The sequence below is a fragment of the Lethenteron reissneri genome, chromosome 60 (genome assembly GCF_015708825.2).
Source record: "Lethenteron reissneri isolate LAM-NWPU_2019-01 chromosome 60, ASM1570882v1, whole genome shotgun sequence".
Lineage (NCBI taxonomy): Eukaryota > Metazoa > Chordata > Hyperoartia > Petromyzontiformes > Petromyzontidae > Lethenteron > Lethenteron reissneri.
Genome location: NC_083838.1, coordinates 2,786,197 through 2,803,482, shown reverse-complemented (window position 1 = coordinate 2,803,482; position 17,286 = coordinate 2,786,197). Strand labels below are relative to the sequence as shown.

At 52.2% G+C, this 17,286-nt stretch overlaps 1 protein-coding gene across 6 annotated transcripts in view; it reads right to left on the bottom strand.

The window, feature by feature from the left end:
* Positions 1 to 17,286, bottom strand: part of LOC133357895 (SNF-related serine/threonine-protein kinase-like) — a 54,644-nt gene that overhangs the window by 22,024 nt on the left and 15,334 nt on the right. For 2 of the 6 annotated variants that reach the window (XM_061576061.1, XM_061576060.1), the window contains 2 exons: positions 5,976 to 6,771; positions 3,486 to 3,834 (listed from right to left, as the gene is read on the bottom strand). In XM_061576061.1, coding sequence (XP_061432045.1) covers positions 3,486 to 3,834; positions 5,976 to 6,215 — 589 coding nt within the window. In that variant the 5' untranslated portion in view covers positions 6,216 to 6,771. Of the gene's footprint in view, positions 1 to 3,485; positions 3,835 to 5,975; positions 7,056 to 11,571; positions 11,590 to 17,286 lie in introns of those variants that run through there. The other 4 variants (XM_061576064.1, XM_061576063.1, XM_061576062.1 and 1 more) reach the window with 4 other exon arrangements.

Sequence of the window (17,286 nt, the reverse complement as noted above, 5' to 3'; positions counted from 1 at the left end):
TATAATCAACGTCACGCGTTTAGAGTATTTCACTGCTGTAAATGTCCACGCGATAAGCCACTTTCGTTGAGCTATCGTTTGTGATAACCAGGTCGCTGCTGAAAAAGAGCTACATAGCTCAGTGGGCCTTACCTGATCAAATAAAAAAATAGTTTGGTTTGAATTTAGTTTTTAGTTTACAAAGGTGATAAAGGTTTGCATTTATCGCTCTGAACATTTATGCACCTGCGGAAAACCGGTAACCTTTCTTTTTGTGCCAAAACAAACCAAAAAAACACCATTCTAAAATCCACCACCGATGCTAACGCGGAGATAAATGAATCCAGAGATGCGCCCCATGAATGAAACTCGTTGAGGAAAGCCGAGTCGGGTTAAAGTTTGACCAGATCCACTTGTTTACGCATTCCCCCGTGGACTTTGGTATGCGCCCTAATCAACGACACAAGCACGGCGGCAGGGACTTATTGAATCACGCAGGCTCGACGTTGTTCTGCGGCGAGCACACACGACGCCGCAGCTTGCGCATTCCGGACGGGTGTGGGTGGATGAGTGGGTGGCATGACGGAATATCTCCCGAACTCCCCCCCCACCACCCCTCCACCACCCCTGATCTGACGCAAGTGGCAGCATCATAACCGCATGCCTTGAAAGCTGGCTCGTGAAACTTGTTTAAACTCGAAACTCGATGCCTTTTGTCGGAACCAGTGACGGACTGGGACAAAAAAAAATCACACTCAGGAATTTGTAAACACATCGGCCCAAATTCTGGCTACGGGGATAGCTGGATGTTGCCACGTGACGCCGTACGAACGTGATTTTTACGTGCGATCTCATTCGCCCATTTGGGGCTGGCTCCAAAAAGCAAACCGTGCCGGCAAATCTTTGGGGCTGCCGAATATACGGGGACTTCATGCCAACTGAGAGCATGAATAAGCAATCAAGGGAACACATTAGGAGGTTACATTTTTTTTCAAACGAATATATATATTTATATATATAATAATAAAAAAATTTTGACTCTGATCACATTCGCAATTTCCCCAGGCAGACCGGCCCACCAGCCCACCGGCCCTCACATTGGATCAACCCCACCGGGGAATTTGCCCTACGGACTACTGCCCCTATGGCCAGTTCAGGCCTAGTGGGAACTTTCCAAGCACGGGGGTTTGTTTAGCGGCCACAGCAGACGCGTTGTTTGGGCGCAGTGCTTTCCGGCGGGCGGAGCTATCGAGTTGAACCCCTCACTTGAGACAAAAACGCCACACCGCCTGGTTTTGACATTCCTCTTCCTCCTCCTGAAAGACAAAGATACCCCAGATAGCCTTAGACAACTTTTTGAGCAAGTGCTATTCGCGAGCACCTAGGGGGTGGGTGGCCAGCAACCATGCCAGGCCACATTTGTCTCCGCAGTGGCGATGTTTTTACACGCCGCACAAGGTACACATTTTAGGCTGAGTCTACCTCGGGGAGGCCCAGGATCGGCTCAGATAATTGTCGCTGGTGCTGGCCGTGAGCGTATTTCGAACTCGGGTCGCCAGGTTCATCGTACGGCGCTCCAACCACTACACTACCGCTGATGCTGCTATAATTGGCCAAGCAATGCGGGAACAACCTCCTTTAAACAGTAAGGACATATGTCATCCATCTAGCAAAATCCGGACAAACTTCAAAGTGAGCATAGGCCTTGCCAACACTGTGCAGTCTACTGCAGCAGCAAAGTTCGATCACAGTGCCCGTACCAGATCTCGGTACAATTCAATTCCTGTTGCCACCCGAACACAGACGCCAATACTCAGAATGTATCAGGTCAAACCTGGACAGGTGGAAACCTTTCCGTTAGAAGACCAAAGGATTCGAGAAAAATCTCAGTCGCTAGCCTCCCTCCCCCCTGTCTCTAAGACACACACACACACACCGGCAGGCAACGTACGCACGCATTCGCAAGGAGCAGAAACTTTTCGGAAGCGCCTGCCACTCCGATTAAACATTTCCGCGTCCTTTCTCTGCGCCTGAGGGAAGGTGGCTTTAATGAAAATCACAACGCGGGGCCTGGACAGGCAAGCGCGCACGGCCGCCCGCTGGAGGGGGGGGGGGTGGAGAACTCCCCCCACACCCCGCCTACCGCTGCTTTGAGCGCGGAACGAACGGCACCCTCGGAACATCAAAGGGACGACGCCAAATCTCTCCGTTACACGGTGACGCTAATCCCGCGCCGCGGCTCAGCGGGCGGAGAGAGCGAGCGACGCGGGCCCTGGTCCTCCTCTCATGTCGCCGGGCGACGTTGGGTGGCAGCTGCTGCACGTGGTTGCGTGCGATCCGGCACCACGTTGGCTTAGCCCGTCAATCCCTCCGCCGCGCAAGTTGAGGACCGATTGTTTCGTCTCGTCGAGCGGTTCGACCAACAACAACACGCTCACTCACTCACCCACGTATTCACTCACCCACGTATTCACTCACCCACGCATTCACTCACCCACTCATTCACTCAACCCATCCACTCGCTTACACGCTCACTCGTTTACACACTCACCTTACGATTACTTCTCTTCCCTGGTTATATTCAATTTCTCAGGCGACAATTGTTTCCGCTCGGATTGCTATTCGCTTCAAATGCTCTACTTTGTTTTAAGTTTTTTGTTGTTTACTTATTTATTCGTAATTTTAGTGGCCCGGGTCACTCATCCTGGTCTCTTTGAGTTGTCAAAGTTAACTTGCGAACGAAATTAGCGACAAATACATCTGTCACCGAAGGGTTTTTATAATTTTAGTTGACAATGGCTACGGTTGGACGAAATCATCGAGCGCGACGACGATTACGACTCTCCAATTACCACCGAGTGGGTAACTTGTGGTGTCATTGAAATTAAAGAAAAACATACAAAAAATTCGGACCGTGACATGTTCTTTTTTTACCATTCTTCGAACAACATCGCAGGATTTATCCGCAACGGCCGACCACCCGCAAGTCACCATGGCACCGCGGTGGTGGGATGTTAACGACCTCGCCTAGTCCATTCCATTCATTGGCTACCACATTCTGATAAGCCCCCCCTCCCCCTTAACTTGTATTTAAGAACTTACATCTTGGAATCCCTGCCTCACTTGATACAGCAAATCTGGCTGTGACGGTCCCACCTGATGACGGAGACTTGTGTTGCCTCCGAAACGTCGTGATTTTTATTATTTTATTTTTTATAAATTTTAATTTCATTTTTTACCTACATGACTTTACCGAAAGAACTAAGAGTATGAGGTATCATTTGTGGCCAGGTCGCTTCTGAAAAAAACCAAAATAGCTCAGTGGGCCTGACCTGATAAAATAAAAAAAATTGTAATAATAATTTGTAAAATAGTCAGCGAGCAAAGCGAGTGGACGGGCGCGCGAGGCGCGATTTACGGCCAGCACAGCGCCATTAACCGGGGGCGGCCCACCGGATCCGAGCCCGCGACGGCGCACGCCGGCGCTTACCAACGGCGGCGCTTACCAACGGCGGGCGCGTCGTACTCGTCGCCCAGCAGGATCTCGGGCGCGGCGTAGGCCAGTGAGCCGCAGCTCGTCGCCAGCTTGGTGCCCGGCTGGAAGCGGTTGCTGAAGCCGAAGTCGGTGAGCTTGAGTCGGCGGAGGCGCGGGAAGAACACCACGTTCTCGGGCTTGAGGTCTCGGTGGACCACGTGCAGCCGGTGGCAGTAGGCGATGGCGCACAGGATCTGAGCGAAGTAGTGCTTGGCGTCGGGCTCCTGTAGGCCCCCCTCGTGGCGCATGATGTAGTCGTAGAGGTCACCCCCCTCGGCCAGCTCGAGGATTAGGTAGAGCTTGCTGGCCGTGTCGATCACCTGCGATGGCGATGGGGAGGGGGGCGGGGGGGGGGGACGCGCAGATGCGTACGTTAGTCACGTGGCGTTTACTTTTTCCGTTGTCGCTTGCGCGCTTTGTTGCGGCAGCGTTTTCTCGATACGTTTATTCGTTTCTGATTTTGCTTGGTAGCGGGGCTTTCGCTTGCTTGGTAGTGGATGTATTTGGGATTTGGCCCTCATGTATGGTGTCGAGACGTTAACTACCTCTGCCTGAATTTTTTTAAGACTCTGTCTTATCGACAGACCTGTTCTTCACCTGAGGACGGCTGCTTGCGTTGTGGCCGAAACGTCGTGATAATTATTTTATTATGTTTAATTTTTATTACTTTATTATTTCCATTCTACGTGACTTTACCGAAAGAACCAAGAAGAAGATACCTCTGCCTGGTACGCGGGAGCCTGCTGCGAGATTATGAATTGATCGGGAGAGGGGGGGAGAGAGAGCCCCGTCCGATTTCTTTGTAGCTTGGCACCCGGGCCTCTCCAGCCCCTCCTGCCCCGGTGTCATCGCACCGCCTGCGCACCCGTTAGCTACCTTCAATTAGCGCGTTTGTCTACGTACGGTGTGAAAGAAGTTCAACACACGTGCTCCCGGCGCCGACCTCTTGGGTTCCAATGAAGGCTGCCTTTCATGGCTCTGCACCACTGCTCACGGGCTCGGAATTTGTGAACGCGGAGCGACGAGAACGCTGCGTTCCTGAACGTGGCCACACCGTGGCGGGCATCGTGAACACGATGACGCCCATTAACCCCGTTGACGCGACCTGTAATTAAGCCAATTAAATGTAATTACCCTCCTCCCTCCCCCCCCCCTGTGCCAATCCGCACCGCAACACATGCAAACTTTCCCAAAAGTTAATTTTAAACTTTAAATGCTCCTCTCCAGAGACGACCCCCCCTCCTCCACCCTCCTTCCTCGAATTATAGGCCATGCTGTTTGACGATGAGCGGAGTGGTGCTGAGGTGGTTAGCACACCACGCCACAAATCGGGCATGAGTATATTCTTGCTTCCACAATGAGTTGTTGCCATTGATGCTCATGTATTGACGCGCCAATCATTTATTTCCGTTTTTCGGCCCTCTGCCGCGCAAAAACAAGCCACAGTGGTCTGAATCTATGCATGAGAGTGGTGGGGCAGAGCCGTGAATGGTGCACGGTCCTCCCTCTGAACCTGGCGACCGGGAGTTTGACTCCTCGCCACGGCTAACATCGGTGGCGAACGACATTTGAACCGGTCCTGACTGCCAAACCTCAACACTGCCCTTCACGCTCCAAACTCTGCAGCCCTCTGAATATCTAATGTATTTTCAGCCATAACACAAGTTTTTTTTGGATTAAATCGTGTGAATATGTGTGTCCTGAAACCCTCCATCACCTGACACAACCAATTAGTAAGGTTTGTTGACATAAACAGAACGTGGCCAATTCGTTACTAGTACAGCACACCGGTGTGTTGGAGAGCAAAGCCACAACATTTACAATCTGAGTACGACGTTTCGCCAGTAATTACAACTAGCTTCATCAGGCGACAGCCAGATTTGGGGAGAAATCCTCCAGTTTCGTTCCCTAAATAGAGGGGCAGATGTGAAGACATCACTTGCAATGCTCATTGATTGCACTGGTCAACAAAAACAAAAAACATTTTCTGGCCTGGACTTTTGCAGCTGTTCTAGACTAATTTCAGAGTGCTGATTTCAAATCTGATCTCAGATTTGCTCTATCACATATCATTTTTATGCTATCGGCATACCCCATTTTCATTGATTTTACCCGAAATTAACTCTGTCACTTATGATTGCAAGTTGTTGCGAGTCAGTGACTGCTTTAGTGTTAAAATATGGTGCTGTATTTTTAGGATAGTGTGTTTATAATATAATTTTATGCAGATATCCACATTTATTTAATATTTTTCTTCTGCAGTTTTTATTGAAATTGCAATATTTGATATCTCAAAAACCTGATGTGATAGACAAAAACTGATGCCAGATTTGGAATCAGCACCCCACAATTACCTTAATACCGTTGGAATACCTTATACCAGAAAAAGTGTCTTGACCAGTGTTATCAACGACATTAATGAATGAGCGTTCTATCACTTTAACGTTTCACGTTGACGCACCTCGTAGAGTCGCACGATGTTTGGGTGCTGCACCAGCTTCATGCAGCGCACCTCCTGGAAGAGGTGGGCACGTGCCTCCACGTCCAGCTTGCTCTTGTCGATGACCTTGACGGCGACTCGCTCGCCCGTGAACACGTGGCGCGCCAGCTTCACCACGGCAAAGTGGCCCTTGCCCAGCGTGCGCTCCAGGTCGTACAGGCCGGCCATCTGGCCGTCGTGACCCCGCTTGTATCCCGCCATGGCCGCACTCCCGTCGTCTGAATAAAGGAAGAAAAAAAACGACTACGTGGCCTCCGTCGGACGCCGCGGACGTTTCTGGAGGTGCGCGGTGGGGGGGGGGGGGGGGTGTTCGCTCTCTGAGTTTATCGTCGGCCGGAGGGAGACGACGGTTGTGGCGGCGATGAATTAATCCGTGGTGACCGCTCGAGAACGAAGGCCATGCACGCAGCGTTAGCACGTGTTGCCTGCCGTGTGGACGCCTTCATGTGTTGCCGCCTGCAGCCATAGCCGCTCGCTGCATCGCCAGGGCGGGCCAGTCGATAAAGTGCGAGGCCCCGACCGGCGACAGGACGGAGACGGAGCGGCGGCGGGGGGGGCGGGCAAGTGGCCGATGAGACCTCCAGGGTGTCCGAACCGGGTGGGGGGGGAGGGTGTCAGTGTGCCACACGCTACACGTGTGCTACAAGCGTGGCCAGCGTTCCGTCTCGCTGCGTCTCTGCTCGTCATCCGCTCTCGGCTGCTCTCCTCCCCGTTGCTCGCCCACTCTCTAGCGACAGCTCAACGGCACGAGCTGCATCTGCAAGACAAATACAAAAGCAGGCACTGATTTAGTGTCGGTATTACGATTGCCCTTAATTTAGCCAGGTAAGCCTCACCGAGCTGCTGTGCAGTCCCACGTGAGAAACGTGCGGAGTACTTTTTTCCACCGAACGGTTCTCAAATTACTCTTTGGTTCTTTCGGTAAAGTCACGTAGGTGAAAATAATGATAAAATATAAAAGTGAAAACAACTCAATTAAATCGCGACGTTTCGGGCGCAACACAAGCGTCCTTCATTAGGTGGGGACCACCACAGCGAAAACAGTTGCTGAGGTATGCCAAAGAGGTGGCTTTGACAAGGGTTTATATAGTTGAGGAGGGTGGGGGGTGGGAACGAGGGCAGGGTGAGTGTGGGGGCGGGCCGTGGGCTGGAGAAGCTAATCCTAAGGGTGGACGTGATGCTCCTGGGCATGCTGATCATACTGCTCCTGTACATCCGATGGGGGGCGGGCGAGAGTGAGATTGGGGGACAAATTTGCACGATTGAAGCACTGCACGTCAAATTTCCTAGTGACGGTAGTGTGCAAGGCTGGGAATAAAAGACTGGAGATGTGGATATGAATATAAACTATAAGGTTCTCAAATTGTGGACCATGACGCATCCACACGATGACATCCGCACTCGTTTCGAACGACGCCACGGGGATCGTTGACGTCCACCGCGAGTGAAGCAGACGGCATCCAGCACTGTTCATACACTCCCCGACGCGGTATTAACCAGGGCGTCCGCCGGGCTCGAACCTCTGCAACGAGCTGTGAAGGCGCTACCGCTGGGCCACGTCCATCACGCCTCCGATTAGCACGTTTGGCTACGTACGGTGCGAAAGAAGTTCAACTGACATTCACACTAGTTATTTCCCCCCTTACCCCTCTCCCCATATAAATATCCACGCCTCCTGCACGTGATCCCCACCTGGGTGGGGGCAGCGAGCCCAATTTCCCCCCTTCATAGGGCCCTTGTCGCGCCGAAATCGGGTCGCTGTTACGCGGCGTTTCTGTTCCCCCTCCGCTCTGCGATCGGTGTTTTGTACCGGGCTCGCGTTGTAAGTAAAAAGTTTTTTTTTAAAGATCGCCGTGTACTCTGCTCGAGTGGGGGGGGGGGGGGGGATCTGCCAACTGCGCTGCGTGGCACAGCGACGCACGGACTCAATTAACCCTTTCCCATTCCGATGACGCACGCGTAACGTCGCGGGGGCGGAATTGGAAGCAAAAATGTAAGTAGAAAATAACATAATCCGCAAGGCCACGCTCGGGAGGGCGTTTGGCATAGTTTGGCAAATAGCTATCGTAGAGTGCGGCGCTACAACCACGCCTCTCTATATAACATGAACGCTGAGCCGCACGCGCGTTCCGAGATTCGGCGGTGAACAGGACACACCACCCAACTTGCAGACGTCTACGGGACGGGGAAGGGTTAAAGCGCACCGCGCGATCCAAACGAAGGCACGGCGGTGGCCTGCCAGGCATGGGCGCACCATGGCTGGCAACATCAATAGGCCCGCATGGAAGCACTGAATTATTGAGCGGGTGGCCCTGGGCGGATGCGGGGCGGGCACAGTTGGGCACCGGGTGAGCCCTTTCCCCCAGCTTCCACCAGCTGGCACGCGCGCACACTTTCAAAGGGAGCCCCCCCCCCGTAACAACAGTTCTGAGCTCTCTGAATAGAATTCCGTTTCGAGCAAATGTCCGGCTACTTTGTGCTTGTTCTTTTTCGAGCGCCATCATCTCCATACACCGCATCCACTTACTTTTAGCCCCCCCCCTGCCCAGCTCTCCCTCCCCTTATCCCCCCACCCCACCGCCCTCTCTGATTTATATAAACGCTTTAACTCCGACTTCTCTCCCACTTCAGTAAAAGTTTATTGTTGTGGATGTCACAACTGATGATGATTGCTTGTGTTGCAATCAAAACGTCGTGTTTAAATGTATTTATTTTTATACTTATTTTTATTTTTTCACCGACGTGACTTTACCGAAAGGACCAAAGAGAATGGATCATTGCAGTCACGAAAACTTCAAATCTAGAATGAAATGTCCCCTTGTTTTAGAAGAGGCGATTCCTGATTCGGGCGTCTTTCTTTCTTTGTGTGTGCGGGGTTTGTGCGTTTTCTCTCTCTCCCTCTGTTCTGCGTGGTTTCCACCGCGTTCTCTGCTTTCCCACCAAACAAAAAAAAACAATGTAACAGCAATTGACCAAAATATTCCCAATTGCTGAACATTTAGCCGCAAACTACTCGTTTAGGATTATTTATCGCGACATTTCCCCACCCCTCCCACCGACTGTGCAAACACTTGGCAGGGCCCTCCTAAAAAAACGAATCTTGAGATTCAGTGAGGCTTTCCTGGGCAAATAAGCGTAACTGTAATGATAGTAAAATTGTGATCCGTCAGCCTCCGCATCATCATCACCATCAGCCATGGGCAATGCACAGCCTTCGTTCCATGTTCTGCCTTTGACGTCCACGTTTCCGTCGACAGCAGGTGGCACGCACGCACGCACGTCCGAAACACTTCCCTTCTTGAGGCAAAGGTCGTACGTCAGTGTTAGTGGTCACGCACGCCAGCCGGTCTATCTGGGACATTACGATTTTGCATTAGTTTTTTTTTTACAGAAAATGGCCTGCGGCTGAAACCATCGATCATCGCGCATGAGACAGGCGAGGGAGTTCGCCCGTGCGGAGCTTCCCACTCTCGCAGCAACGTGGAAATGACTATGTTACTATTTTACCATTTTTTTGTATTTGACCAGGTAAGGCCAACAACTGAGCTACGTAGCTCCTTTTCAGAAGCGACCTGGCCACGAATGGCAGCGCAACGAAGTGGCTCATCGTGTGGAGATGTCTAGCAGCAGCCAAAGACTCGAAACGCGTGATGTTGATTATAAACGTGGAGGGCAAGAAACGTAAGCCACGACGAAAAACCCACGTGAGAAGCTTTGAAGAACACGCAAACTCCAAAATATACAGCAGGCGTCAGGGTCAGGATCGAACCCACGACCTCCTGCATACGACGCAAGGAAGTTAACATCTTCCAAGCCGCCGCGACCAGCGTAGTAAAGACATCAAGCGGGCAGCCGACGCGAAGATCGAGGGTTGAGATCGCACCGCCGGACACATCAGTGCTCGTGCGTGGCTGCCATTGACAAACAAACAAGCGGCTGTTGTCTTGGCAGTCACGTGGCCGAGGCGATGGTTGTCGAGGTTCGCCGTTCGAGCATGGGGGTCGCCCCGGTTCGTACCGCGGGTGTCATCGTCACCCAAAGCATCACACGCAGAATCGTCACACTCAGCGTCGTCAACCACGGCATCGTCATCATCACACGGTGTATCATCAGCAACGACGTTATTAACTGCGGCATCATCATCATGACGCGCAGAATCATCATCATCACCACCATCACACAGCACCATCACACACAGCATCATCAGCACACGCAACATTGCCAACCACGGCATCATCATTATCAGCATCATCAACGACAGCACTATCATCACACGTAACATCATCATCATCATCCACGTCATCATCATCATCATCATCTTCCACGTCATCATCATCATCACCCACAGTATCATCATCATCCACGTCATCATCATCATCACCCACAGTATCATCATCATCCACGTCATCCTCATCATCATCATCCACGTCATCATCATCATCATCACCCACAGTATCATCATCATCCACGTCATCATCATCATCACCCACAGTATCATGATCATCCACGGCATCATCATCCACGGCATCATCTTCATCATGACCCACAGTATCATCATAACCGCGGTGATGTGTTTACCGTGAGGACACCGCCGGCTGCTTCACAGTGGACATTAAAGAATCCAGTGCTTATTGCAAAAAGAGTGGACTGCACAAGCACGAACGTCACATTATGTGCGTATGATGAACTTCTTTCGCACCGTACGTAGCCAACCGTGCTAATCGGAGGTGTAAATTCCTATTCAATTGCTTAATTTGGCTAAATTCCAGCTCTGAAAATTAAATTAAATACATATTGGTTTCACCCTCACGTGACGAACAGCGCACTCTCTGCAGCAGAGCGGGTGGCAAAGTGTTGCCCTCTTTCTCGAAGGGATTTCACAAGTAGTTCGGCGAGATCTACTTCTGCGGGCCGCTCCACCCACGGGCCGGGTCTCCGCCGCTCCGCCGGAGTTTCCCGCGAGGCGATTTCCTCGCGACGCCGATGACGACGGCTCGGTCGCCGTGAGATTTCCGGAAAACAATCACGGTGGGCGGCGTCCCATCTGGTTCTTAAACCATCGCCTAGGATGAAGCCGATCGATGTTCGAGCACAACAAGGTCGGACATGGAGTCGCCGAGTTACTCCGGACGGAGGCACCAGCGCCGAATTCAAAGCCACGGGCAGCGCTCGCCTACGAGAGCCGTCACGCCGAGCGTAGCACAGCGACCCCCTCGACGACTCGCCCACTGGCATCCAGCAGCCAGAACACAATGTTCGCCGTGATGCTGAGTGAACTGAATAACACGGACATGGGGGGGGGGAGGGTGGGGGGCTGGAGCGAGTTGGGGGTGGGGGGTTAGCGCTACGCTGCGCTATGAACTCCGTCAACCCGAGTTCGATTCACGCTCACGGCCAACACCAGTGACGATTATCTGAACCGGTCCTGGGCCTCCCTTAGGTCGACTCAGCCTCAAACGAGCACCTGGTGCGGTGTGTAGTAAACATCGCCACTGGGGAGAGACAAAGGCGGCCGGGCGTGGCGTTGGCCACCCACCCCCTCGAGTGCCGTACCGACCTTCATGGGTGCTCCTCGCGAACAGCACTTGCCCCAGCAGTCTGTTGAAGGCTATACGGGGGATCTTTGTCTTTGGTGGAGGAGGGTGCCTGGCCCACACCACCCACCCGCATCGCTCAAGTCGACTCCCGAACAAGACAACTTGTCCTTGGACCCGGATCAGCCAGCCCGACCGTCACACTCTGCGCATGCCACTCCCATTGTTTTAGTAACAAACAACATCGTGCCGTTTCTCGTTGCCATGCACGTCAGCATTTATTTTTTCGATTGTGACTTTTTTTTGTTAAGCCGAAAACCCAAATTCCCACTCGTTGTGAGCTCTGACTACAAACAAAGCTAAAGATCCCCCGTATAGCTTTCAACAGACTGTTGGGGCAAGTGCTGTGAACGCGCACCTATTAAGGCCGGCACGGCACACGAGGGGGGTGGGTGGCCAGCACCACGCCCGACCGCCTTTGTCTCCCTAGTGGCGATGTTTACACACCGCACCAGGTACTCACTTGAGGCTGAGTCGACCTAGGGGAGGCCCAGGACCGGTTAAAATAATCGTCACTCGTGTTGGCCGTGAGCGCCAATCGAACTCGGGTCGCAGGTTTTTAGCATGGCGCGCTAACCGTTACACCACCGCTCCCCACTATGACTACACACACAGATAAAAAAACAAACGTGTCGTTATATCTGTTTATCCTTTACATTTTTACTCTTTCATTTCTGGCTCTGAGAACACAACACGTGTATTTGCTTTGATCGGCACGCGATGAAACCCCGTGCGCGTGGCACGTCACAATATGTGATGTGTACTCCGCAGTGGTCAACAAGGCTTTAATCGGAGCGAGTTCAGAGTTCAGGAGAAGTTCTGCGACATTATTTCCCGACTCCCCCCTCCCTCCCCCCCCTCCCGGTGGTCTTTCTCTGGCAAAACTCGGTGAGCGCTTCTCTCTCTGAGATCCGCTCCATGGAAACATCTCTGTGTCGTAGAACGACGCCAGTACCGTGGCAGATCCAAGGCGTGGCAGGGGCTGGAGGGCGATAGGGAATTTGAAAGAGGGGGGGGGGGGGGAGGTAAATTGGAAAGAGGGATCCCCCCACCCCACTTCAATCCTTGAAACAAGGGCCTGTGCCAACACCGCTACACCACCGATCTAACACGTCACATTGGAACACAATGCCTTGCCCATCTCGTCAAGGAGCATAAACCATCATCACGTGAACTCCGGTCATCCTCGCAGTAGCAGCAGCAGCTGCAGCAGCGGCTTCTGGCTCGGCCATCGAACGCACCGCGCGGCGCTTTCAGACGCGCTTCTGCGGCCGTCTGGAACGCTCTTCCAACCGATATATTGGGAAGCCACTGGAGCTGTTGCACGTTTAAGTCATCTAGCTTGACAAACAAATTTATTTAGGACTGCTCTTTGTGCTTAGTTTGTTGTCTTTCCCTCCCACCACCGATTACCACGGTTGGCTACGTACGGTGGTGCGATAGAAGTTCAACGCACATACACGCACCGTCCCGAGACGGATGTGCCGTGTTGACACCACAGCAGCTGAAACTAAAATTAAACCTTTCGATTTAAAGCTTTCGTGACTGCAGGGATTCATCTTCTTGGTTCTTTCGGTAAAGTCACGTAGAATGGAAATATTAAAATAATAATTATTTTATTATATTTTATTTTTATTATTTTATTATTTCCATTCTACGTGACTTTACCGAAATAACCAAAAAGATAAAATTGAACCTTTCGTCGAGTGGCGGATCCAAGGGGAGGAGTGGATGGCTGGCGGCAATGAGGGCGATCCTACCCCCCCCCGCCCGTCCGCGAGATCAACCGCTGCGCTGGTATCACGCGCACGATGGGCAGCGTAATTACGGGTTGACGGAAATCCAAACAAAAATGGTCAAATCGGCACCGTGAGGGTCACACCTCTCACTTTGCCCCGCAGCTTTTGAAATTCTCGCCCCAGGAAGTTCGGCGCACCCGTCGAGATGAGGCCATTTGATGAGATGTGGCGGAGGGCGTTTTAAAAAGTCCGTGCCGGGACGGCGCCGCGGAGAAACGAGTTCTCACACTGGGGCTCGCTGCAAATCGGAGGTCGACGGTTCAATCTCCGGACGCGGCAGTCGAGACAAAGGGAGCTGAACTTGCCGACTCCTGGATCGCAATTGAAGCGTGCGATTATGTACGTTGGAGTTCTTTTTCGCACCGTACGAAGGCAACCGTGCCGGTCTTAGGTGCGATATGAATACTCGCCCACACGCTCACCACGATACATCACCGCATCACCCTTTGTTTCTCGTGGTGAGAACGTTCACCGCGTTCTATTTTGGTGCAATCGCTGGCAAGGCCAAAACGTCCAAACTGAACGACCCTAGCAGTCGCTTGTGCTCTTATCGGCCACGCCACTGTACCGTGCCCCCCCCTTCCCCGTCTCTCTCTCTCTCCTCTGTGACCATTCCCTGTGGCCACAGTCGCTGTCAGCATGTGGAAGTCAACGTCCAGCCTGCATGGTGTCTCGGGACACGGGGAGCGCTACAGTGCGGCATTGAAATCTTTATTCATATTGTTCCACTCGTTTACACACAGGAAAGCTTCGCCGAGCATCTAGACTTTTTTCAGAAGGGTCCTACGACATTTTTGCCCTTATCTTACGTAGCTTTCTTTCGCGCCAGTGTCCAAAACGCTTTGCAATAATTAGAAAGGTGTACATTATATGACGGTGGTTAGAATAAAGAGTGTATGTATTTTAACTACTTTTGCACCATACGTAGCCAACCTCGCTAATATCGGACGGGGTTATTATAAGTGGTTGTTTAGCCATGGTGGCAGGAGAACAGGTGGTTGTGGTTAAAGATGGATAGGGTAAGTGATAGGGGTAATGATAGGTGTTGGGGTAGTGATAGGGGTTGAGGTAGTGATAGGGGTTGAGGTAGTAATAGGGGTTGGGGTAGTGATAGGGGTTGGGTAGTAATAGGTGTTAGGGTAGTGAAAGGGGTTGGGGTAGTGATAGGGGGTAGTGATAGTGGGTTGTGATAGGTGTTGGGGTAGTGATAAAGGGTAATGATAGGTGTTGAGGTAGTGATATGGGGTAGTCATAGGTGTTGGGGTAGTGATAGGGGGTAGTGATAGGGGGAGTGATAGGTGTTGGGGTAGTGATAGGGGGTAGTGATAGGTGTTGGGGTAGTGATCGGGGGTACTGATAGGAAGTAGTGATAGTGGGGTAGTGATAGGGGGTAGTGATAGGGGTTAGGGTAGTGATAGGCGTTAGGGTAGTGATAGGGTTAGGGGGTAGTGATAGGGGTTGGGGTAGTAAGTAGGGCTGGTCGTAGCTACGGGTGGGCGCAGGGAGTAGCAGCAGTAGCAGGACGATGATGCTGGGCTCGGGGAGAAGCGATGGGGGTTATTTTAAGGGAGGAACGGAAGCCGGTTATTGTGGAGATGATAGCTCAGAGTGCTGCAGGGGGTGTTGGTTCCAGTGAATGGGAGCGAGACTGAACGCAGCGGGGCGGGGGGCAGTGTGAGCCTGGGAGTATCGAGGCCAGAATGGGACAGAGTGAGATATGAGAGAAGCAAGATTTGGTGAGACACGTCTTGCTTGCCTCAACAGCCTGTTAAAGGCGACAAAGCGGGGGATCTTATTTTTGGTATGGGTGGAGGCGTGGCTGTGCACGTGGCCTGTAGTCCAGAGCTTTCGAGGCAGTCAGGGTTAGTGGATCACACACACCCTCGTACCCCACGCTGGCCTTTATTATGTCCGCTTGTACTGGTAGGAACCTCCTGGTTACACCAGCCCACAGGGGATCATTGTGTCCGTCCGTCCGTCGTGCAGGGAGGGGCTGGGTGGGGAGGGTGGGGCTGGGTGGGGAGGGGAGGGGTTGGGTGGGGAGGGTGGGGCTGGGTGGGGGGTGGGAGGGGTGTGGCTGGGTGGGGAGGAGCTGGTCACCTCGTGGTGCCCTTATAAAACTCAACGTTTAACCTACTCACGCCGGCTTGTGCCCGCCCTCACAGTCGGGCATATTTGCGGAATACACCACGCCGCCGTTGACCCTGGCCATTGACCGAGCAACCCAACGTTCCTACCAGCTCCCTCCGCAGGAATGTGTTTTATCCAGGACAGCCTCACCGAGTCTCGTGACTAATTTTTTCAGCAGGGTCCTGTGAGTGACGATCGCCGCGGTGTAGATATGTGCGGTGCATTCTTTGTTCTGACCACGACACCAACACACGACGATGCGAATTGAGTCACGGCATCTTCGGCGACCACCGTGAAGTGGGACGGCAAGTGGCACGTCAGGCGCCTTGAGTGAAGGCGCTCTTACAAATGTAAATCAGATTTAATGCCACACCCGCAGTATTACATCCGGGAGGCCGCTGGATTCTAACCGTGAACCCTCTTGCAACAAGAAGCGAACACCCTGCCGCTGGGCTGCATTCACCGCATTGAGAGGCTCTGTTAATTCAATCTTGTAACGCGTTCGCCCGCCATATATACAATGCAAGGGTGGGGCAGTGGCGCAGTGAATAGCGGCGCTGCATAATTTTCAGGTAAGCTGTTTCAGCATTGGGATGTTTAGACCAATACCAGTCAGTTACGCTATACGTTTTGTTTTGCGCTCGCTGCGTTTATCTGGGTTGATCAATCATATTTCTTGGTGGCGATAATTGGAGGCGGTGGCTTCGGGAAGGCCTTCATCCGGCGGCGGCGGATTGACCACGGCTGTCGAAGACGATGTCACGATGATGGGCGACAGGGAATCGCTGCCGGGTTCGGACTCGGCGGAGGGAACGGTTGCAGACGCGTCGGCTCGCGTTCGGATTTTATTCGATGCCTCCGTGTGCATCGTTTTCTGCCGTAGGAGGCAGGGGCAGAGAGATGGGGAGGTGAGGTGGTTGCTGTAATTGCACCCTAGTCCCTGCACGCTGCCTGCGTGAATGAGATTCATCCTCGTCTGAGCGGAACAGCGAGTCCTGGCCGCGGGCTACATTCCCCTCTGCGGTTCGTGTCATAATCCCATTACCCAACGCAGCCCTCGTCTCACATTGCGCCCACGAGTTTTGCATTCCTGTGCCAAACGCTCAATTACAACAACATCAAATGCTGCAATATTACACAACTGCCCTTTGTGCCAATCATCTCCAGATGGTTATACTCGGAGCCACAATGGCATTGATTTCGTACCGCGTCAGCCTATTCACATATCCGGCCTCGCTATGTCCTGTGAAGACGGGCCATTGCCTGAAACGTCGCCTATAAAATACACTCTTCATTTTCAGGCTACGCAGTGTGATTGACGAGTTGTTGTTGTTGTTGATGCTGCTCTATCGTGCTACGCTTCGCAGTGAAGAGAAGGCAAGATCCAGTTGACATCCGTGCCATCCCTTGGCAGTGAGAAACACATAACTGCAGTTCGGGGGGGGGGGGGGGGGCTCCTATTTTAAATGCATGTCTAGTCTGTGACGTGACGTAATGGCCATCCACTTATAATAATAGGCTTTTCCCCCTTTTTTCTGGCAACAAAACTGAAACCTTTTTACAAAGATTCATGTCTGCATTAACCACAATACTTGCAGCCAAAATGCAAACAAAAAACACACTATGATAAAATATGCATTGTCCTTGAAACTGATTGTTTTTTCTTTGCATTTTGACTGCAAGTATTGTGGTTAATGCAGACATGAATCCTCGTAAAAAAAGTTTCAGTTTTGTTGCCAGATAAAAGGG